This window comes from Myotis daubentonii, chromosome 2 (assembly GCF_963259705.1).
Source record: "Myotis daubentonii chromosome 2, mMyoDau2.1, whole genome shotgun sequence".
In the NCBI taxonomy this organism is placed as follows: domain Eukaryota; kingdom Metazoa; phylum Chordata; class Mammalia; order Chiroptera; family Vespertilionidae; genus Myotis; species Myotis daubentonii.
Genome location: NC_081841.1, coordinates 210,448,247 through 210,475,515, shown reverse-complemented (window position 1 = coordinate 210,475,515; position 27,269 = coordinate 210,448,247). Strand labels below are relative to the sequence as shown.

Genomic DNA, 27,269 nt, shown 5'->3' with positions numbered 1-27,269 from the left:
ATCTTGTCCTGGGCCACAGTTCTAGCCCCTTTCTCTTAGCTAGTGCCTGCTTTAGGTAACCACCTACCATTAATAGGACTTGTTAGTTTCCAAAGTATATTCAATTGTCTACTTCTCCCCATCTCTAGTACTACACACTTGGTCTAAGCCACTATTATGTCTCACCTGAGTTCATTGCGCTACTGACCACTATAATCAATTATCCACAAACAAACCAGACTTTGTTTTTCTCTCCTGGAGTTTCCTCTTGAACTCTGAACAAAGTCCTAACTCCTAATCATGGCCTATAATGTTCTACATAACTGGCCCGTGCCCCCTCTCCAATTTCATCTCTCACAAATTTCCTACAACTACATGGGTCCTCCTCTAGTTCCGTAAACAAGCCAAGCTAGTTCCTATCTTAAGGCCTTTAACCCTGTCTGGAACAATCTTGGTTTAAGTTGGTTCCTAATTCATATCTTTGCTTAAATGCTCCCTTTTTCCAAAGATATGAATTAGGAGCTTCCCTGACCATCCAGTCTAAAATAGACACTATCATTTCATATTTTAATTCTCTGCATGGCACATATCACTATCTGATATACATTTACTTATTTTAAAATAAGTAACATCCTTGCACGTGAGCACCATAACAGCAAAGGCTTTTACTTGTTCACTGCCATGTCCACAAAACCTGGCTTAAAGTAGGCACTTTTGAATAAATAATGAAAGAATATTGTGTAACCATAAAAATACGTTGTAGAAAGATGTTTACAGTATATGAAAAAAGCAGAACACACATATATATGCAGAAAATATTACGGAAAGGGGAAACTAAAGGGGAATGATTTGTTCAGAGAGTAATTTGGTCAGAAAGGTTCCCAAAATGTTGATGGGGCTATCTCTGAGTGATAAAGCCACAGGTTATTTTTAGCTTTTCTTTTGTTTACTTGTGTTTTCTGAATTTATTACAATGGAATACTTTGTATGAAGTAAAAAACAAACAGAAGTTTGTTTTTAAAAATTATTGCTTACCTTCAGAAATGGAATGACTTCTTTCATAATTGCTTTGATTTGTCGGTCTAGCTGCTGAGTATCAATTCTAGGACACGGGACGGTAGAAATCTCACTTACAGGTTGTTGTGAACTATGATTTTCACTAATAGGAGTTTCTATTTTTAAAAAGAAAATGATAGCAAAATAAAGTCTGACATTATATGTGTTTACCGAAAATTCTACAGAACATTAAATTATAATTTAATGCCAAAATGATACAAAGAAACATCTATGTAATTTTAGCACCCCTAATAAAAGAAAGTGATTAAAAAACCACTATTATACATCAGATGGGGCATTTAACTTTTATATATGGAACTATATAAAATGACTTTTCCTGTTAATGAATTCAACAACACACCTTTCAAATTATTAGCAGTAGTCATGGCAGCAGCACCGTTTTCATCCTCCATAGTCCTGCAGGTACATCTTGCATTTGTGTTACTTTCAGCCTCAGTTTTCATACGTTCGTATTCCCTCATTCTGGCTAATGCTTGGTCTAAGTGAATCACGGTGTTACCTGCATATGGAACAGAAACATAGCTAGAAGATGTAAAATTGTTTCATGTATTCCTCTAAATTTATTAATAAAAAACTAATGTCTGAACATAGGAAAGAAAAACTAGCTTTAACAAGTTATAGGTATGGTACTTTTATTTAATCCTTAAAATAACTATAAAGTGGATGACAGCACCCTCATTTTCAGAGAACTTAAGTAAGCTGCCCAAGGTTGCATAGCCAGTTAAATGTTGGAAAAGGAATTTGAAATTAGGTCTCTTAGATGACGAAGTCAATGTATTTCAGTACACCACTTTGCTTCATTTAACAGTACAAAAATAAATTCCAAAATGTCATGCAAATTCTGATGCAAAAACCTAAGCTAAAACAATCAATTAAGGTAAAAAAAAAAAAAAAAGAACGTAGAATGCCATTCCCTAATTTTCCTTTGTCTACTTCAGACAGAATTAATGGTGAATGATTGTGAGGAAAACTAAAAGGGAATGGATTGGTCAGAGAGTGATTTTTCTCTATTATGAAATGAATTCAGTAGAGACTTGACAGGCATTTACTCAGAAGGGAACTGGCCTTAGAGTCCTCGATAATCAGAATAAGGCAAAAGGAAGATTCATTGCTTTGGTAAAAGGTAGATAACTAATGACAAGATAAGGTTTGGCCCTTTCCTTTGTAGTGGAAAAATGCCTTTGAAATAATCTAAATCTTGTTCCCATCATCTACACAAACACCAGAATAATATGACATCAGATTACCATATGAACTAGTGTCTAGCTTCTTTTGCTCACTATGTTTCTGAAATTAATCGATGCTATTGTGTTTCAGCATTGGATACTCAGGTATCTTTTGATAGGCTACAGCCTGGAAAATCAATCAAGTGGTACTCATACATTTTCTTTTCCCTAATCTCCTTCCCAATTTTAGGACTCAGGGTTTATTTTCTCTACCTTTGAGTAATGCAGGCCTCTAAAACTTCTTTCATTATTACGCTAAGAAATTTCAATTCTTACCTCAAATTCAGTTAACACTTTTATTAAAAATGTGATTAGATGAAGCATTGCTAACTTAGATTTTTCCCATTAACTGAAAGACCTAAGAGGGTGACCTTTATCTTAAGAAAACGGACATCACATTTTCTAAACTTCTATTACGCTTGCTAGAAAGTTGTGAATATTTTTCATAAGAACATAATAAGATAAGACCCCCCATTTTCTTAGTATATGCTGTCAGAATGGTTAGATGATTTGTACAAGGTCCAAGAATTAACAGATTCCTGAATTTAGACTGATGGATAGATTTGTAAGTCCCTGTTCTGCCAGAACTTGTCCTTCTAGACTGTCGCTTCCTTACCAATGCAATTCAAAGACTGTAGTAAAGTCATATTATAAGATTATAAAAAATTCTGCTTACCCAGATCATCTGTTGCAAAAGGCTCAAAATTTGAAGATACAGACAGGACACTAGCATTATCAGCATCATTTTGCTCACTTATTTTATGTGTTTCTCTCTCAAAGTTCTTCTCGTAAGTTTCCTAAGTTACAGTTTTAAGACAAATAAAAATCACTAATACTTCTTTTTAAAAGTTTGGTTATATTAAAATTATAAAAAAACTATTTGCATAAAACTATATACTTAAAATTATTATATAACCAAAGTTATAAAACATTAGAGAGTTACAGGAAACATTAAAATATTACATAACCTTGCAGAACACTTGTCCTTATGTAGATGACAATACACAGAGCCAGCTACAGATTAAATTCTAACTTGAAAAAGTTAATGTTGCAAATTATTTCTCCACCCTCAGGGAAATTCTCCTACCTCCAAACCCGAACAGTGCCCAGTACCTTAGACTATGACATATAGTTGTTTCATATCAGAAGAAAAACATGACAGCATCATTCATATTTTTAAAATCAACTTTATTAAAATATAATTTATAAACAATACACCCATTAAATGTACAGTTTGATGAGTTTTGAAAAATATGTGCACCAATGCAACCACCTTCCCTAAAAATAAAGACCATTTCCATTAACCCAGAAAGGTCCTTTATCTCCACTACACCTACTCATATGATTTCTATCAGCACAGTTTATTTTGTTGGCTCTAAAACTTCATATAAATGGAACCATTCAGTATGGTACTCTTCCGTGTCTGGCTTCTTTTGCTCACTATGCTTCTGAAATTAACCGATGCTTTTGTGTGTTTCAGAAGTTTATTATTTTGATAGCTGAATAGTATTCCATTGTATGGATATACCAGTTTCTTTATCCATTTATCTGTTGATGTTCCAGTTTGAGGCTACCATGACTAAAAATGCTATGAATAATAGTGTACAAGAATCTTTTTGAACGTATATTTTCATTTCTCTTGGGTGAATACCTAGCAGAGAAATTGCTGGGTCACATGCCAATGTTTTAACTTTATAAGAAACTACCAAACTGCTTTCCAAAGTGGTTGTACAGTTTTACAATTCCACCAGCAGTGTGAGAGTTCCAACTGCTCCAAGTTCACACCAACACTTCGTGTTGTTTAATTTCAACCTTTATAGTGGGTGTAAGGTAACATCTCATGTGGTTTTAATTTGACACTGGCCATTTACGTATCTTTCTTCATGAAGCACCTGTTCAAATTGCTTGCCCATTTTTTTACTGAGTTGATTGCCTTACAATTGACTTATAAAAGTTTTTTATAAAACAGTCTGAATTTCTCATGTATAGTTATTTGGCAACTATATATACTGAGATTATTTTCTCCTAATTGTAACTTTTCAAAAACAGAATTGAATCTATTTTTCTTTCATAGTTGGTGCTTTCTGTCCTAAGCAATCTTTGCTTATGTCAAAATCATGTAGAATTCCTTGTTTTCTTTTAGAAGTCATAGTTTTAGCTTTTTTTCTGGACTTCAAGAAATTTCAAATTAACTTTTGTCTTTAATATGATTAGGGGGTGGCACGAGTTTCCCTTGGTTTTTTTGGATTTTTTATCCTCACCCAGGGATATGTTTTCATTCATTTTTTAGAGAAAGAGAGAAAAACATGGATGTGGAAAAGAAACAAACATCAATCAGTTGCTTCCCATATGTGCATTGACTGGGGGTTGAACCCTCAACCTCTTGGTGTACAGGACAATGCTCCAACCAACTGAGCCACCCAGCCAGGTCTCACTTGTATTTTGACTGAAACTCATTTCATAATTATATTCTTTCCCTCGCTATTGATCTTTTAAAATTTTCTCTGATATTAAATAAAAGTTTTAGCCCCAATTAAAGAAAATTCAGGTATTGGTGAACACACTTTAGAAAATGAAACCATACTGTTGCTCCGTCAATTAAGACTTGCTGGTGGATGTGCTTTTGCATTTTATAGCACCGGGAGTAGAAGATGCAAAGTGTTTCTTCCTCTGCTCAAACTTCAATTCCTCATTCTCCTTCACTTGTAATTTCCAGATGTCTACTTTTCCTTCTCTTTGTCCTGGGCATGAAGACTCTTATACATACCCTGAAATGTGTGTTAAAGCTCCATAAATGAAGCTCAAAGGACCTTGGTCTAGAAACACGGAGAATGAGACTCTTTATCTGTCCAATTTGGTAACACTAACCATGTAGCTATTCAAATTAACTAAAATTTTAATTTAGTTCCTCAATCCCACTAGCCACATTTCAGGTGTTCGACAGCACATGTCCAATGAATACTGTATTAGACAATGCAGATCTAAAACATTTCCATCATTATAGAAAGTTCCACTGCACAAGACTGCTCTACATCAACAGGAATGAACCTTGGATGCTGTATTGCTGCTGCTAATTAAATGGCATTAATAAGGGAAGATGATGACATTAATGCTGAATTTAAGTTTTAGATGAAAAATTAAAGAACTAGTTATTTAAATTAATACTAAGGGGACTGGGTGAAGGAGAGTAAAGAGGGAAAAATGGAAGACATCTGTAATACTGTCAACAATTTAAAAAATATAAATAAATAAAATAAGCCCAGCTGGCGTGGCTCAGTGGTTAAGCATTGGTCTACCTATGAACCAGAAGGTCACAGTTCGATTCCCGGTCAGGGAACATGTCCAGATTGCAGGTCCCCTAGTAGGGGACATGCAGGAGGCAGCCGAAAAATGATTCCCTCTTTTTTTGTTGTTAATCCTTACCTGAGGAAATTTTTCCATTGATTTTTTTTTTTAGAGAGAGAGGGAAAAAGAGTAAAAGACACAGAGAGACATCAATGTGAGAGAAACACATCGATTGGTTGCCACCTGCAAGCACCCCAACCAGGGATCGGGCTAGGGAGGAGCCTGCAACCAAGATATGTGCCCTTGACCGGAATAAAACCTGGGACCCTTTGGTCTGCAGGCCGACACTCTATCCACTGAGCCAAGCCAGCTAGGGCTCATCATTGATGTTTCTATCTCTTTCTCTCTCCCTTCCTCTCTGAAATCAATCAATAAAAATATGTTTTAAAAATAAAATAATTGTTTTTACATTTTTAAAAATTTATTAATACTATGATTATTTATGCCAAGTCCCTACAATTATGGACTGAATCATTGTGAGTCCCCTACTCCCCCCAATTCATATGTTAATGCGATAGCATTAGGAGGTAATCAGGTTTAGATGAGGTCATGAGGGTGGAGCCCCATGAGGGCATTAGTGTCCTTAAATAAAGAGGAAGCGACACTGGGTCTTCTTCTCACTGCCACTGTAAGCACCTGGGGAGAAGGTGGCCATCTGCAAGCCAAGAAGAGGGTCCTCAACAAGAAGAAAAATCTGCTACACCAAGATCATAAACTTCTTAGCCTCCAGAACCATGAGAAATAAATGTTTAAACCATCCAGTCTACAGTATTTTGTTTACCAGCCCAAGCTGACTAAAGCACCTACTTAATTAAGCAGCATGGTACTTTTAAATTTCATTTGCCAGTAACTTTAAAACCTTGTCAGGTTAACAATAAATTGTAACTCAATTTTCAAAATTTGCTATTGATGGTGCAGACCAATGTGCTCAAATCTTTTTAAATAACTTAAAATGCCCTAGCTGGTATGGCTTAGTGGATAGAGCGTTGGCCTGTGGACTAAAGGGTCCCAGGTTCAATTCCGGTCAAGGGCACATGCCCGGGTCTTGGGCTTGATCCCGAGGAGTGGGCGTGCAGGAGGCAGCCAATCAGTGACTCTCCATCATTGATGTTTCTCTCTCTCCCTCTCTTCCTCTCTGAAATAAAAATATATTTAAAAATAAATAAAATAAAATAACTTAAAGTAATGCTACCTATAAAATTTGAATAAAAAGGGAGGCACTGGAGTTAAGGATATAAAATTACTAAAAAATACTTAGAAAAAACACTTCATGCTCTAAGTTATTTCAATGTCTAATAAATTTGAATGTAACCCAAGTAGCAATTCCTCACATTAATTTATCCTTGACATTGTAAAGTCAATTAAAACCATGTAGTTTTTAGACACAGGCTTACCTTCACAGTAGTATAGGCATTGGAGCCTAGTAGAGAAAGGTTTTAAGCAAAAAAAAAAAAGACATGGGAAAGTATTGTCTTAAACATGAGTATAAGTTAGAGCAAAACTCCAGAAAAAAGTCTTCGATATTGTAAAAAAATTACTATATGTGAAGAGACAAGACAATCTTATAAAAAAAAACAAATACTTCAGAAAAAAATTATGTTAACATATCAACAATGGGCAGAAACAGAGTTATATGCTTTTAACTCTCCCAATAGCAGATATATGCTAATCAGTTATGGTACTCTTATTCATGGATATCCAGGTGCTAGAGATGGCATACAAAGCGTATTTGCTATTCCAAAACTACATATCATCTTTTATGACAGAATTAGGGTCTGAACCTTTAAACAGGTGATTTCCAAATACTTTGCATGTTCTCTGTCTCCTCAGTATCCTAGTCATTTGTCATTTGGTCATTGAATAGCACCTTCCTGGCACCGTAGCTCCTGTATGCTAGATAGGTGCTTATTTGGAGACCACAGTTTTTTGAAAATATATCATTTTCCTCATCACTCTTTTCCATTTCCTTTCTACTTTACTTAAAGTTTCCTTCATCAACTTTAATACATTAAATTACATTTTTGTCCTGAATGGTTTTCTTTTGTCTAGGCTTCTCTTTTAGCCCAAAGACCTGCTTTATCTTATATTTATTTATTGAAAGGTCCTGACTGAATACAACAAATTTTACTAAATGTTATGAGTCAATTCCTGTGGTGAGCAAGAGATATAAAACACAACTATTTTAGACTATATAATTGATCATTTATAATGTATTTTGATTTTTTTAAAGCTGAAAACCAAACATTAACACTCACAATTTATAACATTTTAACATTTGTTTAACACATACTGAAATTATGTATAGATTTCATTAATCATTATCAGCTTACATCATCTGTAGTAGCAAGGCTTTCACTGGGAGTAAGTTCTGAGTTTGACGCTATCCAAGTACCAGAATTCACTGACTTTATATTTTTCACATCTTTTTCATGGTTCTCAGAAATATGTGTGGATACTATGTCCTAAATAAGAAAAGAAAATATTTATGTTAAAACATAAATGTTCATCAAAATTTAAAAGCAAAACCAGACAGAACAAATTCAATATACCTCACTTCATAGATTAACTATGAAGAAAAAAATAATACTGAAAAGTTGCTCAGAAAAAGATTTTATCTAAAAGCTATTTTAGCTATACAAGAACTTTTAAACAAAAGGCAAGAAGGCACATAAAAAACAGATCAAAAGATATAAGAACAAGCATATACTTCAGACATAATCACGAAGGCAGCAATACCAGATAGGGTAGGAAAAAGAATGGTAAGTACAGCTACCTGCAATGCATATAAAGCCCTCTGTCTTAAGTAGTCTGTACTGAGTAGCTGAAGCTCATGAAAGAGTTCAATAAGAAAATGTGGACGAGATTCATTTTGAGAAATTAATGTAGCTACTTCAGAATAAATAGTATCCCGCAAAGCTTCGAACATGGAAAAATCACTCCCAGTTTCTGGAAGATATAAAATATCAGAAAGTTAACATTGATACAATACATTCCTGACAATTTCTATTAACTTGTATCATTACTCTCAGCCTTAAGTTACTTAAAAATCATAGCATACTTAATTCTATTTCAGGGCTTTTAAAGTTGAAAGAGAAATCTTAAAAATACCAAGATAAAAATAATCATAAAAATATCAAGGTATGTACTGTACATTAAAGAAATATTTAAATGTATAAGTAATATTATCTACTATTACTCGGACCACAATTATTTCTCAATAAAAAAATATCTGGAAAATGTTATACATTTCATAGGACTAATCAGTGGAAATCTTTCAACATCTGGATGAAATCAGCTAAGACAAATAATTTTCTTTTCTTGCTAATATGAGCTTGTTACAAAGAAGGAAATTTCTTTAATAAGGAGAATAAATGCTACTAATAAAAGTTACTATTTTTTTAAGTTCTATCTAGTTATCTACAAATTGTCAAATCTCAACTATGATACTATAGTATAAAAACTGAATTTGCAACTATAACATAAACATAATAGGTCAATTTTTCTATAGTATGACATACTGGCATACTTACTAACATACTCAGTATAAGTTGGAGCTGCCATGGAAATTTTCAGTTTCACAGAACCCCGGTAGCACTCTATTATTTAGGAAAAATTCTGCCATGTGTATTTATTGATAACACAGAATATCACCCTTAATGATGTAGTCATACCTCTATTTTCAAGAGTTCAAATTAGGAACTGTTTCCATTTTTATTTCTCTGTGAAAAAAAATTATCTCCAAGTGGTTCTATCAAATTCTGTAAACATTCTAGAGCAATAGAACTACATGTAGTTAAATATTTAAAATTCCAAAAATCAGTAATAAGTTTCTAACAAACAAAATTTAAAATGCTGTTTTAATATATTACGTTTTCAGATAAATATGTAAAGATCATAAAGATTTAATTCACTTTTTGCAAATGAGGAATAAGAAAATGCAAAGCCAATAGGGTTTAATAAAATTTTGCCCAGCCAGTGTGGCTCAGAGGTTGAGAGTTGACCCAGGAACCAAGAGTTTACTGGTTTGATTCCCAGTCAGGGCACAGGCTCCAGGTGGCAGCCGATCGATATTTCTCTCATTGATGTTTCTATCTCTCTATCCTTTTTCCCTGCCTCTCTCTCTAAAAATCAATAAAGGAAAAAAACAACTTTGCACTAATGTCCTAAATAAATTAACATGTTCAGGTCTCAATTTCCACAAGTAAAATATAATAAAAATAATAAATACACAACTTCCCTATTTTGCCTCAGATATTTATGAATATAAAATGAAATATTCATAAAGTTCTTAGTATTATAAAATGTCTAAGTGTGATATATTACTACAAAAATAATCTTCTTATAAGCAAAAACCCAAACTATCTCTGTAGGAAATTTCAACTTATAGGAAAAACCCAGATATGACATGCAAACTTTCTATTTATATGTTTGACACAGTTAACCTAGAAAATGTGTTATCTCAAAAATAAGAATAATCATATTTAATCTTTTTCATGCCTCTTTATGGTAAAATTATCACTAAATATGTATCATTAAAGGTCAAATTATTCCAAAATAATTGAATTATGTCAAACACATGCTTTTTCATACCTCCCTCCTGGCAAGAGAGGGGTGGAAAGTTTTTGCCATGTTCTCCTCCAGAACTAAAGGTCATTGATCTCAGTCAGGTTTCTCTGATTCCATCTTGTTTTTGTTTGTTTTTTCTCATGGGGTTACAGGGCTGGGTTAAAAAGGTGAAGATGTTACCAGACAGGGAACCTACTAGAAGTCCTGAGTGGGACTGCCTCAGGCCAGCCACTGGTATGTGGGTTCTTGACTTTGTGCAGGAAAAACTTCACAAGTCCAGGTGACTGTGAGGGTACATGTATTAAAGCTGGGGACAGTGAAATAAGGATGGGCATAGCACAGGAGCACCAACAGGAGAGCCCAGGCGGGACTGCTTTAGCTCACTAGGAAGTCAGAGAAAAGGGGGCCTTGGAGCAGGTTTGGGTGGTTAACCTGGGGAGAGCTACACTGCCCATTGCTCCCTTGGTTGCAAGTCTCATGGGGTTCCTTAGAGGTTAGGGATGCATGTCTGTGGGGGAGGATCTATCTTCTTTTTATCCTCTCTATTTTCATTGTTCTTTTCCTTAGGAAGTGCCACTGATACAATTCAACTTTGTGCCAGGTCCTTGTTTTTCTTCCTTAGATTCCCCTAAGGATTCATGACAGGCTTTTATTTTTTATTCATGTGCAGTACAGGAGGTACTGAAGAATATTTATAATTCTACTAGGGGCCTGGTACACGTAATTCATGCACTGGGGGGGGAGGGGGGGGTGCGGAGGTGTTCCTCGGCCTGGCCTGTACCCTGTTGCAGTCCAGGAGTGCTCGGGGGATGTCTGACTGATGGCCGGCAGTCAGACATCCTTAGTGCTGTCATGGAGGCAGGAGAGGCTCCAGCCACCACTGCCATCATGGCTGAGCTGCGCTCCCCCTGTGGGAGCACACTGACCACCAGGGGGCAGCTCCTGAGTTAAGTGTCTGCCCCCTGGTGGTCAGTGTGTGTCATAGCAAGCGGTTGAGCAACCTTAGCATATCATTAGCATATTACATTTTGATTGGTTGGACAGACAACTGGACACTTAGCATATTAGGCTTATTATACAGGAAATCACAAAGAACCATACTTCATGAAAATGCATAATTTAAGACAAAACCAGCATTTTGGAATCTGTAATTTTCCATTATCTTTATCACTAGAGGCCCAGTGCACGAATTTGTGCACCAGTGGGGTCCCTTGGCCTGGCCTGCGGGATTCTCCGATTGCCTCCAAGGGGTCCTGGATTGCAAGAAGGTGCAGGCCAGGCCGAGGGACCCCAGTGAAGCATGATCAGGGCCAGGGAGGGACACAGGAGGTCGATCAGCCAGATAGGGACTGTGGGAGGACTCCAGGGTGCGTGTGACCTGTCTTGTTCAGTCCCAACTGGCCGAATCCCAACAACAAGCTAACCTATGGGTCGGAGTGTCTGCCCCCTGGTGGTCAGTGCACATCATAGCGAGCAGTTGAGCAGCCTTAGCATATCATTAGCATATTACGCTTTGATTGGTTGAATGGCCAACCAGACACTTAGCATATTAGGCTTTTATTATATAGGATGGTCTCTGCATGTCACAGTTGTTTTTGTTTAATGGTTTATTTTCTATAGATGATGACTGGTAATGCAAAATAAGCAACTACAAGGCATACACAATACTTAACACTGCAAATCAAGAGGTAGGAATAAAATAACTGTATTTATGTTTGCAAAATTTATTAATGCTCTTAAGCATTTAAGACATACTAAATTAACTTTACTAAAACATGAAATTATAAAAACATTTTCTGTTACCCATATGGATGTGTTGGTTATATTACATACACTAACAGAAAATGAAAACCAAAAAGCAGCCAATTTTACCAAGGTAAAGAATTAAAAATGAACGTCTTTGGAATTTTATGAGTATGAATTTTCTTTGACTTTTTCAAGCCAAATAACATATGTACTAAGCTAAATCTAAAAAAAAAAAAATCAGAACAATGAAAAAAAACTAAGGATTTTTAGAACCAATGGCAAAAAATTAACATAGAGTGGACACCAAAACTAAACATATTGTTACCTGGCGCTTCATTGCATGCATTTCTGTTAGATTGCTGTAGTATTCTCCTAGCATGTGCTGTAGGAAAGGGCAGACATAGGATGAACATAAAATGTGTATGATAGGGTCTATTATATAAACAAGTGAATAAAAAATTAAATAAGCAAATTCCTTTAAAGCTGTTTGCCTGAACTGAAATGTTATCACATATGCTCCATTTAAAAATAATCTCCTCAGAGAAAATATAAAACGACTTGCCATAAACTTATATTAAAGTGCCTGATAGTGACCATAATAAACTTCTACCATTCACTTAGAAGTATATGCATGCATCCAGGTGAACCTTTCACATCTCTTTAGGGAGAGGAGGGCTGTATATTTTAATACCAGCAGTCATATATGTTACTCTCTAATAATCATATAACAAAAACTGTTACATGCTATTAAGAATTTTAGGATAATGATTAATACTAAAAAATAAGTCTTTTTAGAAAGCATATAAATACACACAAAGGTATATTTACACTATTCAAACATTTTTCAATTCACTAAAATTCAATTATTTTCTTTTAATAAGTAAGATCTGACCAATAATCAATTTATGTAACTGATATCCTTTCAATTTAGTGCCTTTCCCTAACCTCCACCCAAACGTTTACTTTTGAAGACATCATTATCTGATAAAGGTAGTGAATGGAGATGAAAATTACAAAATTTTGGTAAAACTTCAGGGTCAGGAAAATAAAATTGATATTTTTGCCAAAAAGATCCTAGACTTAACAGACCAGGATGAGAACTTCAGTTCTACCATTTCCAAGCAATATGACCTTGAGGAAGTCATTTCAAAAAAAGTGATGTTTCTTTTGTGATTACAAAAGTAATATTTACTGTAAAATTTTAGAAAATATAGAAGAGTTTAAAGATGATAGAACCACTATTAACATTTTGATACATTTTCTTCTAGTGTTTTTGCATTCAGATTTTTGTTTAAAGATAGTTGAAAAAAACACACAAAACAAAACATAGTTGAAATCATACAGTTCAAACAACAATAAATCTCAATTTATTTTTTCCCATTTGTTTCCTTAGGATGGATGCCTACAGAATTACTGAGTTAAAGGCATGACTTTTTGATGAAAAACTGTGCCAGTTTATATTACTGGCCCTTTTTTGAGTGCTATAAAAAAATCAGATACCCTCTCTGACCATGTATACTCATCTACAAATGGAAATAAAAACAATTCACAGGATTATGAAGCTCAAATGAGATCATTTATAAACAATGAAGCATACTACAAATGGTAGCTGCAACTATCATTTTCACTAAGGATCTTACTGGCAACTGAAAACTGACAGTCTATATTTACTACCTCCCTTCCTCTCCACATTTCTTTGAGATGTACTTATTCTCTATAGATTATGAAAGTACTAGTGCTTATTTAAACTAAAACGGTGGCAAATACATATGACTCCATTCATCCAATAAACACTTACTGAGTGACAACCATGTGTCAGGGATCACACTAACTTTTAACAAATATGAAAAGGCAGTATCTGTTGCCAAGGGACTCAAAAAGGCGATACAGACACTTAAACAGGTATATACCAGATAATGTGATACAGGCAACAAAAGAGGTTTACACAGGCTACAACAAAAACAAAGAAGGGAAACCTATCCCAGCTTGCATTTGGATGCAAGTTCAGAGTTACAGAACTAAGATTTTATTTAAGAGGCCAGCAGAGGAAAGGGCTCTCACAAAGAGCAAAAAGGACTTGAGACAGAAAAAACATGCTGAGGTAACATGACAGCTATGGGAACATTTCAGTTCTGTGCCACGAGAAGAGTAGGTTTAAGGCAGAAGGTGATGGGAAATGAGACTGGAGAGGCAGGAAGGCATCTCTGCTGGCAGATACGTGACATTATGGCGTATGGACTTCCTCCTGCAGGCATGGTTTGAAGCAGGAAAATTACATGATTGTATCTCCGAATTCTTATTCAGGTAAGATTTTCAGAATTCCAATTAGGATTGCCAAGTTAATGTTAACTATACTTTTCTGTTTAGAAAAATAAGTCAAAAGCTAATATCATAACAATACAAAAAAGTTGCGGTTTACATTTCTTGACATAAAGAAATGTGTACTGTAATCTCTACATAAAACCTTGTAGATAGAAAAGTGTAACAGACCAATTTTCAAGACTTGTTTTAGTATAGCTTTTCAAATGTAAGATGAAGAAGTCCTTAAATTAAAGCAAACCAAAAAAGAACATACCTGAAGATATTTCTGCAGACCTACAACATTTTATTATTTTTTCCAACTGCTCATGACTCTTTCTGCTGGATACTTTTGCTTGAACAGGCTCTTCAGTCTGGGCTGAATGTCTGTTCCTATTTTTGCAAGGTTCGCATGTGCTAGACATACTGGCACTTTCATACCCTTAAGTAAAAAAAGTAACAATTGTTATCAGTTGTAACTAATTCAAACTGAAAGGGAAACTGATTTGCATAGTGAAATAGTACAGGTAACTCAACTGAGCATGCTGTGAAGGCCTGGTATAAACAGAATATGAAAGAGTATATAAAATATCTTGGAGATACCTTTGTAACAGTCTTTGGAAGCATGGGGTAACAGTAATATATCCTATCACTCATTGTCCTTTGATACCCATCTTAATGAGCATATCTAATATGACCCAAATTCTCTACTAGACTCCAAGCTAACAACTTTTCAGTATTAGGAAATACAAGAAAAAATATTATATACAATCTATACAAAATATCCAACACAGAGAAGAATAATGGGCACTAAATAGTCAAATATGCCTGCCTTCTTACTATACCTTTTATGTAATGACTTCGTCTAAAAAGTCTTGCCCACCCATAGGTTATACATATATTCTACTAAATTTTCCTTCTAAATATTTTTTTTACATTTATTTTGGTATATGGCACAAGGTAGGAATTCAACTTTATTTTGTTCCACATGAATAGTTGGTTATACATATCCCTTTGCCCAATGAATTAAATTTAAATTTTAACCTTGCAATAGGATAGTGAAGACCCTGGGAGGGGGGGGGGGGGGGCGGGGGGAAGAGGGGGAAAATGGGAGATATCTGTAATACTATTAACAAAAAATATTTTTTAAAAATAAAATGTAACCTTGGTTAACATATTAAATCTCCATATTTACTGGGTTTTATTCCTGGGTTTTCTGTTTAACTTATCTATTCCAATGCCATTTTCATTCTTTTAGCCACAAAAGTTTTACAATGTGTTTTAACAACTGGTAAGGCAAGTCCTTCCTAGTTTTCCTTGGCTATTCTTGGACATTTATCCTTCTAGATAAGCAGTAAAAATTTTCCCCCAAATTTCAAAAACAATCTTTGGGGATTCAAAATAGAATCACATTGAAAGCATTTATTAATTTGAAAAGTAATATTTAATAGCTTATCTATTCTCATCTAAGAGCATGGTTGTGTTTTTTCATTTGTTCATTCTTGTTTCGTGTTCTTCAAAAATATTTTATAAAATTTTACAGAACTAGGACTTCCCTTGTTAAATTTACTCCTAAGAAAAATTTCCCCCAGTAGTTTTGGATACTAAAATAAGAATATTTCCTCCCACTTCCATTTCTACTGGGTATTACTATAATAGAGAAAATTATTTTATAACTTTAGGAGCTATTTTATAACTTCAGTATCTCTTGGGTTCTCAGAAATAGACTCAGATACAGAGAACCATTGCCAGAGTGGGGGAGGGTGGTGAGGAAGCTGGGTGAAAAGGGTGAAGGGATTAAGAAATATGAATGAATTGGTAGTTACAGAATAGTCACAGAGATGTAAATTACAGCATAGGGAGTTTTCAACAACAGAAAGAGTTGCATGGATCTCCTCAACCAAATGTTTCCCAAGAACCATAGAATTTTGATCTTTGCCCTAGATATACTCTCAAAGAGCCAGCAGACCCTAAATAAAGCCTTGCTGCTTACAGCCCCCCCCCCCCCCCCCCCCCCGCTCACAGCAGCTGCTCTGCTAATAACAAGTCCCCAATATATAGTTAATTTATTCTCTGTGATATCCTATCTGGAGTCAGCCTTCCCTTTCTATTTCTAAAGCCATTTTTCTAGTTAGGATTTATATTTAGGTTCCTGGTTTCTTCATTGGTCTCTCTGAATAAAGTCTAGCCATGCTCATTCATTCTGTTCAAAACTTACAGGAAAAAGAGCTCTCTTGGTTATGTCTGACCTTCACAACATTTATGAAATTAAGCTTCTAACTACTGTTACTGAATTAAAAAGTGCTGAATGAATTCTAATAGAAAATTAAAATATACATTATGTGGCTACACAAAATTCTCTTTGGGTAGCCCCAGTAGGCACTTCAAAGATAAATTCACCTTCCAAAACAGCTGCAACTAAAAATTAAATAGCTATAATTAAAATGCTATAAAAAGATTACACACACACAACTATGGTGTTCTGAGTCCCAAATGAAAAACATCAAGGGCTAGATTTCCAAAGGTAAGATACTAGTGTGACTGAATGCCGGGAGCCGGTCCATCCTTGCTGTTTCAAGGGACCTGGCATATATGGCATACGGTTCTTAATATATTTGCTCACCTTCTTGGCGCTGTGTTTTAACCAAAGCCACCTCTCCGAGAAAGGTTGAATCCCCAGGTAGGGATTTTCCCCTGAAGTTAGGGAGGGAATAAAACCCCTCAACTAAGTGCCAGGCGGGTAATTAATCCCTTTAACTACAAACAATCTTGCTTAAACTACATAATCTTTTCTCCCTGGAATGGAGATAAGAAACGCCCTAACCTTTGTAATAGAGATTGATAGGATTGAATCAACTGGTATAAATACAGTTGTAACAAGACAGAAACACTCAGAACTTAGAACAGAATCAAGAAGACAGAATCTACACGGAGCCTAGAGACAGAAGAACTTCGCTGGCGAGAGCATGCCAGAGGATCCTGGACCGGGACTGGCCTCGGAGCCTAGAGACAGAGCCTAGCGGGAGAACATGGCAAGGGATCCTGGACTGAACCTGACTACAGAGATTGGCAGGAGAACCTGACTGAAACCTGGACACTGAACCTGACTGGAGAGCCTGGACAGAACCTGGCTGGAGAACCTAGCGAGGGAACATGGCTACAGAACCTCGCTGGAGATCCGGGCTAGAGATCCTGGCTAGGCTGCTGATCAACTGAACCCTATCTCCGTGTCATTCCTTCTTCGCCGACTCCGTCCATGCCTTTGGGGACCCCTGGACCTGCTGGGGCTGGACCCCGGCATATGGCGCCCGAACAGGGACCCCTAGGTAAGCGCCCCACACTCGGGACGGATAGGATTCCACCGTAGGAAGAGGGTGGATAGTCTTCGCCGACTCCGTCCACACCTTTGGGAACCCCTGGAACAGGATTCCCTTAGGTAAGCCCCCCCTCATTGAGAACCCCACACTCGGGATAGATCAGACTCCACCGTAGGAAGAGGGTGGATAGTCTTCGCCGACTCCGTCCACACCTTTGGGAACCCCTGGAACAGGATTCCCTTAGGTAAGCCCCCCCTCATTGAGAACCCCACACTCGGGATAGATCAGACTCCACCGTAGGAAGAGGGTGGATAGTCTTCGCCGACTCCGTCCACACCTTTGGGAACCCCTGGAACAGGATTCCCTTAGGTAAGCCCCCCCATTGAGAACCCCACACTCGGGACGGATAGGACTCCACCAGGGTGCTACAGACCCCCCTATAGAGGATAAGTAGGGTAAGAAGGTGGATAGTACAGAACTTAGATTGAGAAGATGTGCCATACTGGGTCCAAAGAAAAAAGACTCTGTATTGATTCTTAGATTGAGAAGATGTGCCATACTGAGTCCAAAGAAAGAAGACTCTGTATTGATCTTTAGATTAAGAAGATGTGCCATACTGAGTCTAAAGAAAAAAGACTCTGTATTGATCTTTTAACATATATGCTTGCTAGCAGAGGAATTAAGGTTACTCCCAGTCAGACAGAACGTTTTATACAAGAAGTATGTCCATGCTTTTCTGAGGAAGGAAAGGTGCCAGAAAGGTAAATGTAGAGGCATGGGAGAAGGTAGGCCCAAGGAGCCTTATCCTTATCCCCACTGCAGCCTTTCTACCCTGGGAAAGTGCAGGATTGGCAAGCTCTCCCTGGGATGATAGATCAGGACTCAGGTAATAGCAGAAAGCGCCAATCCTACTCTTAAAATGGATACAAGAGAGCGTTTCAGGTTTTTCTTTTTAATGCTTGCTTTTAAAAAATAAAAAAGGGGGAATTTGCCGGGAGCCGGTCCATCCTTGCTGTTTCAAGGGACCTGGCATATATGGCATACGGTTCTTAATATATTTGCTCACCTTCTTGGCGCTGTGTTTTAACCAAAGCCACCTCTCCGAGAAAGGTTGAATCCCCAGGTAGGGATTTTCCCCTGAAGTTAGGGAGGGAATAAAACCCCTCAACTAAGTGCCAGGCGGGTAATTAATCCCTTTAACTACAAACAATCTTGCTTAAACTACATAATCTTTTCTCCCTGGAATGGAGATAAGAAACGCCCTAACCTTTGTAATAGAGATTGATAGGATTGAATCAACTGGTATAAATACAGTTGTAACAAGACAGAAACACTCAGAACTTAGAACAGAATCAAGAAGACAGAATCTACACGGAGCCTAGAGACAGAAGAACTTCGCTGGCGAGAGCATGCCAGAGGATCCTGGACCGGGACTGGCCTCGGAGCCTAGAGACAGAGCCTAGCGGGAGAACATGGCAAGGGATCCTGGACTGAACCTGACTACAGAGATTGGCAGGAGAACCTGACTGAAACCTGGACACTGAACCTGACTGGAGAGCCTGGACAGAACCTGGCTGGAGAACCTAGCGAGGGAACATGGCTACAGAACCTCGCTGGAGATCCGGGCTAGAGATCCTGGCTAGGCTGCTGATCAACTGAACCCTATCTCCGTGTCATTCCTTCTTCGCCGACTCCGTCCATGCCTTTGGGGACCCCTGGACCTGCTGGGGCTGGACCCCGGCAACTGAATTATTTCTCTCTTGGGTACTTTGATAGTAATCCTCCAGGGATAACAGGAGACTTAATGGAAGTTAATAATACTTCAGAATAACACTGGCTAAGTCAGCCAGAATAACAACACATGACATTCATTACTGTAAAGGTGTTACCCCTATCCCACTTCATCACTCCTTCCTTACACTCACTCTATTTTTCTCAGCATGAGTGGCTGACATAGCTAGAAGAAACAGTACTTCTAGTTGTGTCCACTGTAGGTAAACAGCTCAGCCATGGCACCCCTGGGACTCCGCATGTATCCACAAAAGCCACACAGGAAAGTACTGAACTGCAGCTGACTCTAAGCCTTGACAGAAGGCCTTATAATAATCCTCTTGGAACATGGAACACAAGAACACAGGAGGCTTGTGAGAAGCTGCTATGTAGCCATTTTCACTCGCCTTCCCCTTTCCCTGGAAAACTGCTGAGCGTTTTCCTTCTTCTCCCTGATTCTGATGACATGCCACCTTTCTGCTACCCCACGGGCTCAATTCCATTCTACAGAGTGGCTTTAGCTACAGCATAAGCCTTGGCTCCTCACCAATAGGTGTCTACCACTCATGTATGTTATACTTGTCATCTAGCCCTTTTTGTTTCAAGTGTTGCCCTTATGGTGTGTGGAATAAATGACATAGGGAGCTGGCACCTTTAGCTACTTCTCCTTTCTCTATTTATATAAGTAATAAATTCTCTGAATCTAAAAAGGGCTGTTTCTTTACAGTCCGCGCCTAATGCTTAACATCTATTTCATCTCAATCTTCATTAATGAGTCATAGGAGGGGGAGAAGGGAAGAAATGAAAAGATTCAGGTATGGACAGAACCCATAAATCACCACATTAACAATTCTACCCAAAATTCCAAGAAAAAAAATGAGGAATATCTAAAATATATGCTCCTATTCTCTCTAATCATATCAAAAGAGGAAATGGACCTGGTGGACTATAACCAAATTATGGGTCTGGCAACCAAATGATAGGTTTGTTAACATCCAGCAAGGCAAGAAATCATGTTCAACTCAGTAAGTGTGAATGTGAATGAAGTTTAAAAGATAATCATCACATAATTTGTAAAATCTTATTTCACATACAGTAACATGCATCTTTACATATACAGAGTTTGTAAAGATTAAAATAAATTACCATCACAGGAGACAAAGTTAAACAAAGATTTAGCATGCCACTTCTGTAAGACTGTCAACATTTGCAAAAAAAAACATCCAGCCGAAACCGGTTTGGCTCAGTGGCTAGAGCGTCGGCCTGCGGACTGAAAGGTCCCAGGTTCGATTCGGGTCAAGGGCATGTACCTAGGTTGCGGGCACATCCTCAGTAGGAGATGTGCAGGAGGCAGCTGATTGATGTTTCTAACTCTCTATCTCTCTCCCTTCCTCTCTGTAAAAAATCAATAAAATATATTAAAAACACACACACACACACAAAAAATACCCACATAGTTCAGTCTAGTAAATCTGCGACAGCACAACTGTCTGTACTACATCTCTCAAGACAGCAACCAAGTCCCAGTACACTGGTCTATCTGTTATCTCCTAGTCCTACCCCAGTTCCTCTCATTTCTTCTTCCAGCTTTGTTCTGACTCTATACTTTGTTTGGAATGCTTTCCAATCTTCTCTCCATTCACTTCATCTCCCTTACCACTTCCTTTACAACAGAGTAAACATTCTTTTTTCTAAGAGATCATGTTATTCCTGTGCCATCAAGAGAACAAAAACAACATAAATTACAGTCTAGCTCAGTGTTTCTCAGATTTTATATATATCTATACATATTAAGACATCCAAATCTTGCTAAAATGCACACTGGAAAACAATGCATACCCATTCAGTTGGTATCAAGAGGAGCCAAGAGTCTGCATTTGTAATAAGCTTCTAGTGATGCCATCTGCTCTCCATAACTCACAGTTTGAATACCAAGAATTTAGCTGACTCACTTGATTTTATTACATGTTAGTTTGGTTATGCTATTAAGTCTTTTATTTTTGTGAGGGTGTCTTACAAATGGGTCTTGATCAAATGTGAACACATGTTTTGGCAGGTATTTTTATACTTAAATATGAGAAAAGAGAGCATGTAGATCAGAATGTTAATCTTTGCCTTGAAGTAAAAAAGCTGCATTGCATATATAAAAAGCATAATTCCTCAGAATAAAGGGGTTTCGAGCGAAAATACACACACACCAGTATTTCCAGGGCTAGGCAGATATGGCCACATGTTTACTACGGATCCTGTAAGACCCTGATACTCAACGTGTACTCCACAGACCACTACTGGCAATACATGGGAGCTCATTAGGAACGCAGACTTTCAGGTCCCTCCCCAGACCTAGTGTAACTTTCATTAAATTATTTAAAAATCATAGAAAAATGTTTAAAATCACAGAAAAAAAATTTAAAGTGGCATGTAGTTAACACTATAAAGAGAACGTTTATGTGATATTTGATAGCAAGATTCAATAAAATATAGGTTAATGTTAAACCTTATTAACTAAGGTTCAGGAAGGCTAAGAGCAGACTTGTTTTAAAAGCAGTTTCATATGGTATTCAAAGATTGCAATGTAGTGAGAGGCCCACATTTCTTTAAATAAATCAAATCAAGGACCTAACCAGAAGCATGACTAAGTGCTGAATGTAGGACAAGATGTAATATTAAAATATAATAGTAAAACTTGGACTTTAGCAACTTTTAAGTAACCTACAAGATTTGGAAAAAAATCTTCTGAGTTCACAGTAACCACATATATAAGATATATAAGAAGCAAAAAAAGAAGAAATGCAATGTTTATATCTAGAACAGTGCCCACCTATCTAACCATACTGAAATTAAATATGCCAGAATAAAGTTACTAACATTCACACTGAACAATATTCAACAAATTTAAATATTTACCACTATTCTTAATTCTGCTTTTCTGCTGAGCAGAATGCCTCTTCTTACTCTTTGACTTGGGAGTTTTGTCTTTAGATGCCAGGCTGGCCTGTGCAGATGCTTTTCTTGCCTTAAACGTTTTCGTTACTGTGGTTGGATCTACGGGATCAGGCATGCTGCTAAAGCTTTCTAAGGATTCTTCATCAAACTGGCGTCTTCTCGTGCTGGTATCTAATTGATCTCTGCGATTACTATTTGTAGTTTTCTCTACAGACACTGCAAATCCAGTCTTGAATGGTTTTTCAACTTCACCTTCTTGATCATATAACCATGGTGTCCTACTGTTTTCCACCTCCTCTGTGGCCTGCTTTTGATTCCTTACACCAATGAAAATAAGCTTTTAGAGGTTACAATGACAGATTTCTATGTTTATCAAAAACTTCAGATATAGTACTTAACTTATAGTTTACTAGATTTCAGCAAATAAAATCATCAAAAGACTGTAAAAATATTTTCACAAAATATGCATTAAATATGTAAATATGTTACAGGCTAGTGTTCTAAATTACCTAACTTTAATATTAAACACTTCTCACTGGCAAAAGTCCCAAACCAAAGATCTAGCATTCATAACAGAAAAGACTACGAAAGAAAAACCAAGAAAGAATGGGATATATAAGGAAAACACAAAAAACGTGGAGGAAGAGCTGAGAAAGAGCTGAAGCAGCGGGTATGAAACATACATGGATCTGTGTCACAGTAGTTCAACTAGAACCAGAATTTGATAAAAATAATGGCCATGCAACTAGTAATTTCTTTCTCCACACATCAAGTATAGTTTAGTTTAGTTCTATTGGTCCAGTGTCATTTTCAAATTTTACCTGCTGAACACTGGCATCCTTAATATTTTAATAGGTACTCACTGGTCATCTAATTTGAAAAAAAGAGTCAAAACAAAGTTGAACAGGTCTACAGGATTCCTCAGAATTTTTAATACGCCAAAGTACTTTATAAAATGTCTTAAAAGGGAACACAGTGAGATGTCCAAAACCTTTTATCACAGAACCTGACATGAACAACAGGGTTCCATCTAAAAGCGTAATTTGGGAGACACCGATTTACTTACAGAAGGTAGACAACCTAGTTTCCAGGCCAAATTGAGCCTGCTGTTTTTTTGTATGGCCTGAGAGCTAATATGATGTTTATAGTTGAAAAAATAAAATCATACTCGGTTAAAAATTAAAATCAAAGGAGTCAAGCTTGTGACAATTACTAGTATATGAAATTTACGTTTCAGTGCCCATAAAGTGTTGTTGGAACACAGCCACTCAACTGTTTACATATTGTTATGGCTGCTTTTGTGCAAAAATGGCAGAGATGAATGGGTACGAAAGGCACAGTAATACTTACTACCTAGTCCTTCATAGGAAAAGTTTTCTAACCCTAGCTCAAGATTATAATGTTCCACCTGACCTCTTATTTCCAGCCATTCAATTCAGGGAACCTATACTAGTTGAGATTTTGGGGAGGAGATTAGGTATAATCTGAGGTAGGGCAAATATCTAAAACAATATTAGATAGCCATAGTCATGCTTTTTTACTACCAATTATATAGTAAAATATGGATAATAATGAAGTAGGAACTTTACAGAAAGTAGGAACTTTACAGAAGGTAGGCTATTTACTAAAGCTTTGAAAAAATGTTTATTGCTTATTACGGAGATTCACTAAGCCATTATTTCTGAAAGACAACTGTACACTAAACACTGTTAGACTCTTTTACAAAGCACCATGAGATTTAATAGAAAAAAATGGTTAGTACCGCTAATAAAAGCAAAGTCAGAGAGGTCAATCATAGCACTCCTAGTTGAAGTGATACCATATATCACTACAACTTTCTTGTCTAAAGTTGTCTCTATAATAAAACAGTACTCAACATTACATTTGGATAGGCCTTAGGAACTCATTCTTATCAGGAGTTCTGAATCAAAAAAAAAAATGCCATCACTTTACAACTATCCTCTACTAATTAGTATTAGTTTTTACTGAAATCTGTGAACTTAGACAGATATCAAATCAAGCCCAAAAGACACTGTATGGGTAAGGTCTTATCTTTTCAAAATGAATCTCATAGGATACCCTGATCAAAACTCTGAACTGCTCTTGTACCAGTGCAGGTATATGCCTGAGAGACATCTGGAGAGATGTCAAAGTTTCATAATCCCTACACTGCCAGGCCAAACAATCACAAACATACTCCCTAATTGTGTTTTCAAATTAGATGTAATAAAATATGATAATAATGTGATCTATTAAACATAATGACTTATGTTTACAATTGAGTTACCTTTGTTTTTCTGCTCCAATAGAAGAATTGCTTTCAAAAGGTTTTGGAAAGGCCATGTATTCTGTTTTCCCTGAAGAATTCTGGGCTAATGGTTGCTGTTGTTCAGTGGGTGTAGAAATATTCTGAGAAAAATCTCCACAATTAGAAGAAAATAAAGGGCTGAAATTCATACCTAGTAAATAAAAGCAATAAGTAAGATGACAATAAAGTACCTTTAGCCTTAATATGACATAAGACAGTTTTAATTAAATGTGCCATTCAGATTTACCAAAACAAGAAATTGTTAATTAAAATAAACTAAGTCATTTATTAAATCATAGTTTATAGCTCAGCCCACTCTGTTTCAGCATTAGTGATAACAATGTGTCAGAGTCTACTGCAGGCACTCTGCATGTTATTTCATTCAATGCTTAAAACAACACTATAAAATAGATGTAATCTTTGTAACTCTAAGTGGTTCCATTGATTAGAAAGCCTTTTCTTTCCCTTTTACTCCCTGGAAATAACTTCTATTCATTTTTTAGAGTTTAAATAACATTTTTCTGGAAAAAATGCATTTCCTGATGATCTCTTGCCCCAAGAAAGAATAGGTCACTCACCTCATTTGTATCTGTGGTACTGCACTAGGCATTAATTAACATTCTTAGCTTCCTCATTAGACATTAAATTTAAAGCATTAGTCTTAATCATCTTTGAATCCCAGTCATTTATATAGTGTCTGGCACATAATGTGTGCAGAAAAAAAGTCTGAATAGAAGCCCAAGCTAAATAAAATTAAATGTAAGCCTAAACTAAGCACTCACCTTTAGTCTAGCAGTGTATCTCCCTGGCGAGACATGAAGCTCCTCTACAAGAACATGTTATTCATCTTTACTCTATGTTTTACACAGTGCCTGACGTACAGTAGCCACTGGATATATCAATTCCCTTTCTCCTTAACAGTCATTAAATAATCAAAGATATAAAACAGCAATAATTCATAATTGTTTACTTAATTCCATTAGCAACCATATTAAACTTAAATTTTCACTATAAAAATCAAAGTAGAAAGGAGTTTCTAACTTTCTTTGCAAGCATATCCTACCAAATCCAAAAGAGACTAATAAATATCCATGCAATAGACAAACAATACTCTAAAACGCTTTTGTTCTTACTTATTTTTCCTTTAGGTTTTCAGTCACTTACCTGGTGCAAATGATGAAAAATTAGTAAACCCAGGTAGGTTAAACAGATTTACAGGCTGTGTTGGAAAGCTGAAAGGACAAAATAAACTGGGAGAAGGAGGGTGTGGTGCACTACTGCCCCTTTTCTTGTTTCCAGGTTTTTCTGGATGCTGATTTTGTTGGTGCATAAGTTCATTCAGCATTTGTTTCAACCTATAAAAATTTAAGAAGTTGGTAACTTAAAAATCAGTTATATTAACATCTACTTACAGTACATTCAGAAAAGATATGTGTAAGAAGTGATTCATGCAAATCAGACTGACTGCTCTGATATTCACGACAACAAATATTTGCTTGTCCTGCAGGCTTAATTCAATAAACTTAGCCTTAGGATCAAAAACTGCACTTACCACTTCTATTAGATAGTAGGTATAACTGTAAGAAACTCTTTTTCTTGTCTTGTCTGCTGTTTTATTGAGGTATGTTACACACCATATAATTCACCTAATGTTAAGTGTATAAAATTTTAAAGACAAGTCCACAATATTGAAGGGGAATATTGGACAAATCGCTGCTTATAAAATTCTCAGGTGACAGAGAATATTTGCATATATAATTTGTCTCATACCCTTTGTCCCAGAAGATAACTGCAATATCTTTGCTCAGTTTTAGCACTGCACTTTTATTTTTATTTTTTTAAATACATTTTATTGATATTTTATAGAGAGGAAGGGACAAGGATAGTTAGAAACATCGATGAGAAAGAAACATCGATTCAGCTGCCTCCTGCACACTCCCTACTAGGGATGTGCCCGCAACTAAGGTACATGCCCTTGACCGGAATCGAACCTGGGACTTTTCAGTCCACAGGCCAACGCTCTATCCACTGAGCCAAACTGGTTAGGGCAGTTTTAGCACTTACTATGGAGTTTCACTATTTCCAAGAAACTAATTACCTTTGTACATTATTCTGTTGCCATGTTAGCTGAGTGTAGCACTGGTTCAACTGGTGCATTATAAGGTGCACCTGAGGAGATGCAACGTTGCTGGGCATAACACTGTAGGGACCGGTGAGAAGAGTTTGGAGCAGACAAGATAGAGCCTATGGAAAGGAAAATATTTTGTAATATTTTACTGATGACTTGAGAAAAATGTGGACTGCTTCAAAAACAAGATAAAAAATGTTTACTTTCATAGTGAACTTTACCTGCTGGTCTTGCATCAAAGTCTGACAAATACTGACACTGAAATCAAGTTGTTTCTTTAGCTGATTAATTTGTTCTTGCCATTGTTCTTTCTCTTCTACATACGAGAGTTCTGACACCCACCGAAGGTTTTCCTGACGCTGCATACTGATATTCTGTTGTCTTGTCTTGGCTAATGGACGACAATTTCCATCTTCTGGGTAACGGCGATTATTCTTCCATCTAATACAAGATTTAAAGCATTAGGTCATCATATATAATTATTTGGCTTTTAAAATCTGGCAACAAACCACAGGCCAGTATTCTCTTTTTAAGATGAAAAACTCAAAAAGCATGAAAAATAA

The 27,269-nt window shown here is 36.5% G+C and overlaps 1 protein-coding gene across 26 annotated transcripts in view; it reads right to left on the bottom strand.

Annotated features, from left to right (window-relative positions):
• The window catches only part of PCM1 (pericentriolar material 1), a 96,347-nt gene that overhangs the window by 21,649 nt on the left and 47,429 nt on the right, over window positions 1–27,269 (bottom strand). For 15 of the 26 annotated variants that reach the window (XM_059685580.1, XM_059685587.1, XM_059685590.1 and 12 more), the window contains 12 exons: window positions 26,928–27,147; window positions 26,677–26,822; window positions 25,743–25,933; window positions 24,558–24,729; window positions 22,232–22,587; window positions 14,515–14,679; window positions 12,265–12,321; window positions 8,401–8,573; window positions 7,958–8,089; window positions 2,959–3,079; window positions 1,397–1,555; window positions 1,015–1,151 (listed from right to left, as the gene is read on the bottom strand). In XM_059685580.1, coding sequence (XP_059541563.1) covers window positions 1,015–1,151; window positions 1,397–1,555; window positions 2,959–3,079; window positions 7,958–8,089; window positions 8,401–8,573; window positions 12,265–12,321; window positions 14,515–14,679; window positions 22,232–22,587; window positions 24,558–24,729; window positions 25,743–25,933; window positions 26,677–26,822; window positions 26,928–27,147 — 2,029 coding nt within the window. The remainder of the gene's footprint in view (window positions 1–1,014; window positions 1,152–1,396; window positions 1,556–2,958; window positions 3,080–7,957; window positions 8,090–8,400; window positions 8,574–12,264; window positions 12,322–14,514; window positions 14,680–22,231; window positions 22,588–24,557; window positions 24,730–25,742; window positions 25,934–26,676; window positions 26,823–26,927; window positions 27,148–27,269) is intronic. The other 11 variants (XM_059685594.1, XM_059685595.1, XM_059685605.1 and 8 more) reach the window with 2 other exon arrangements.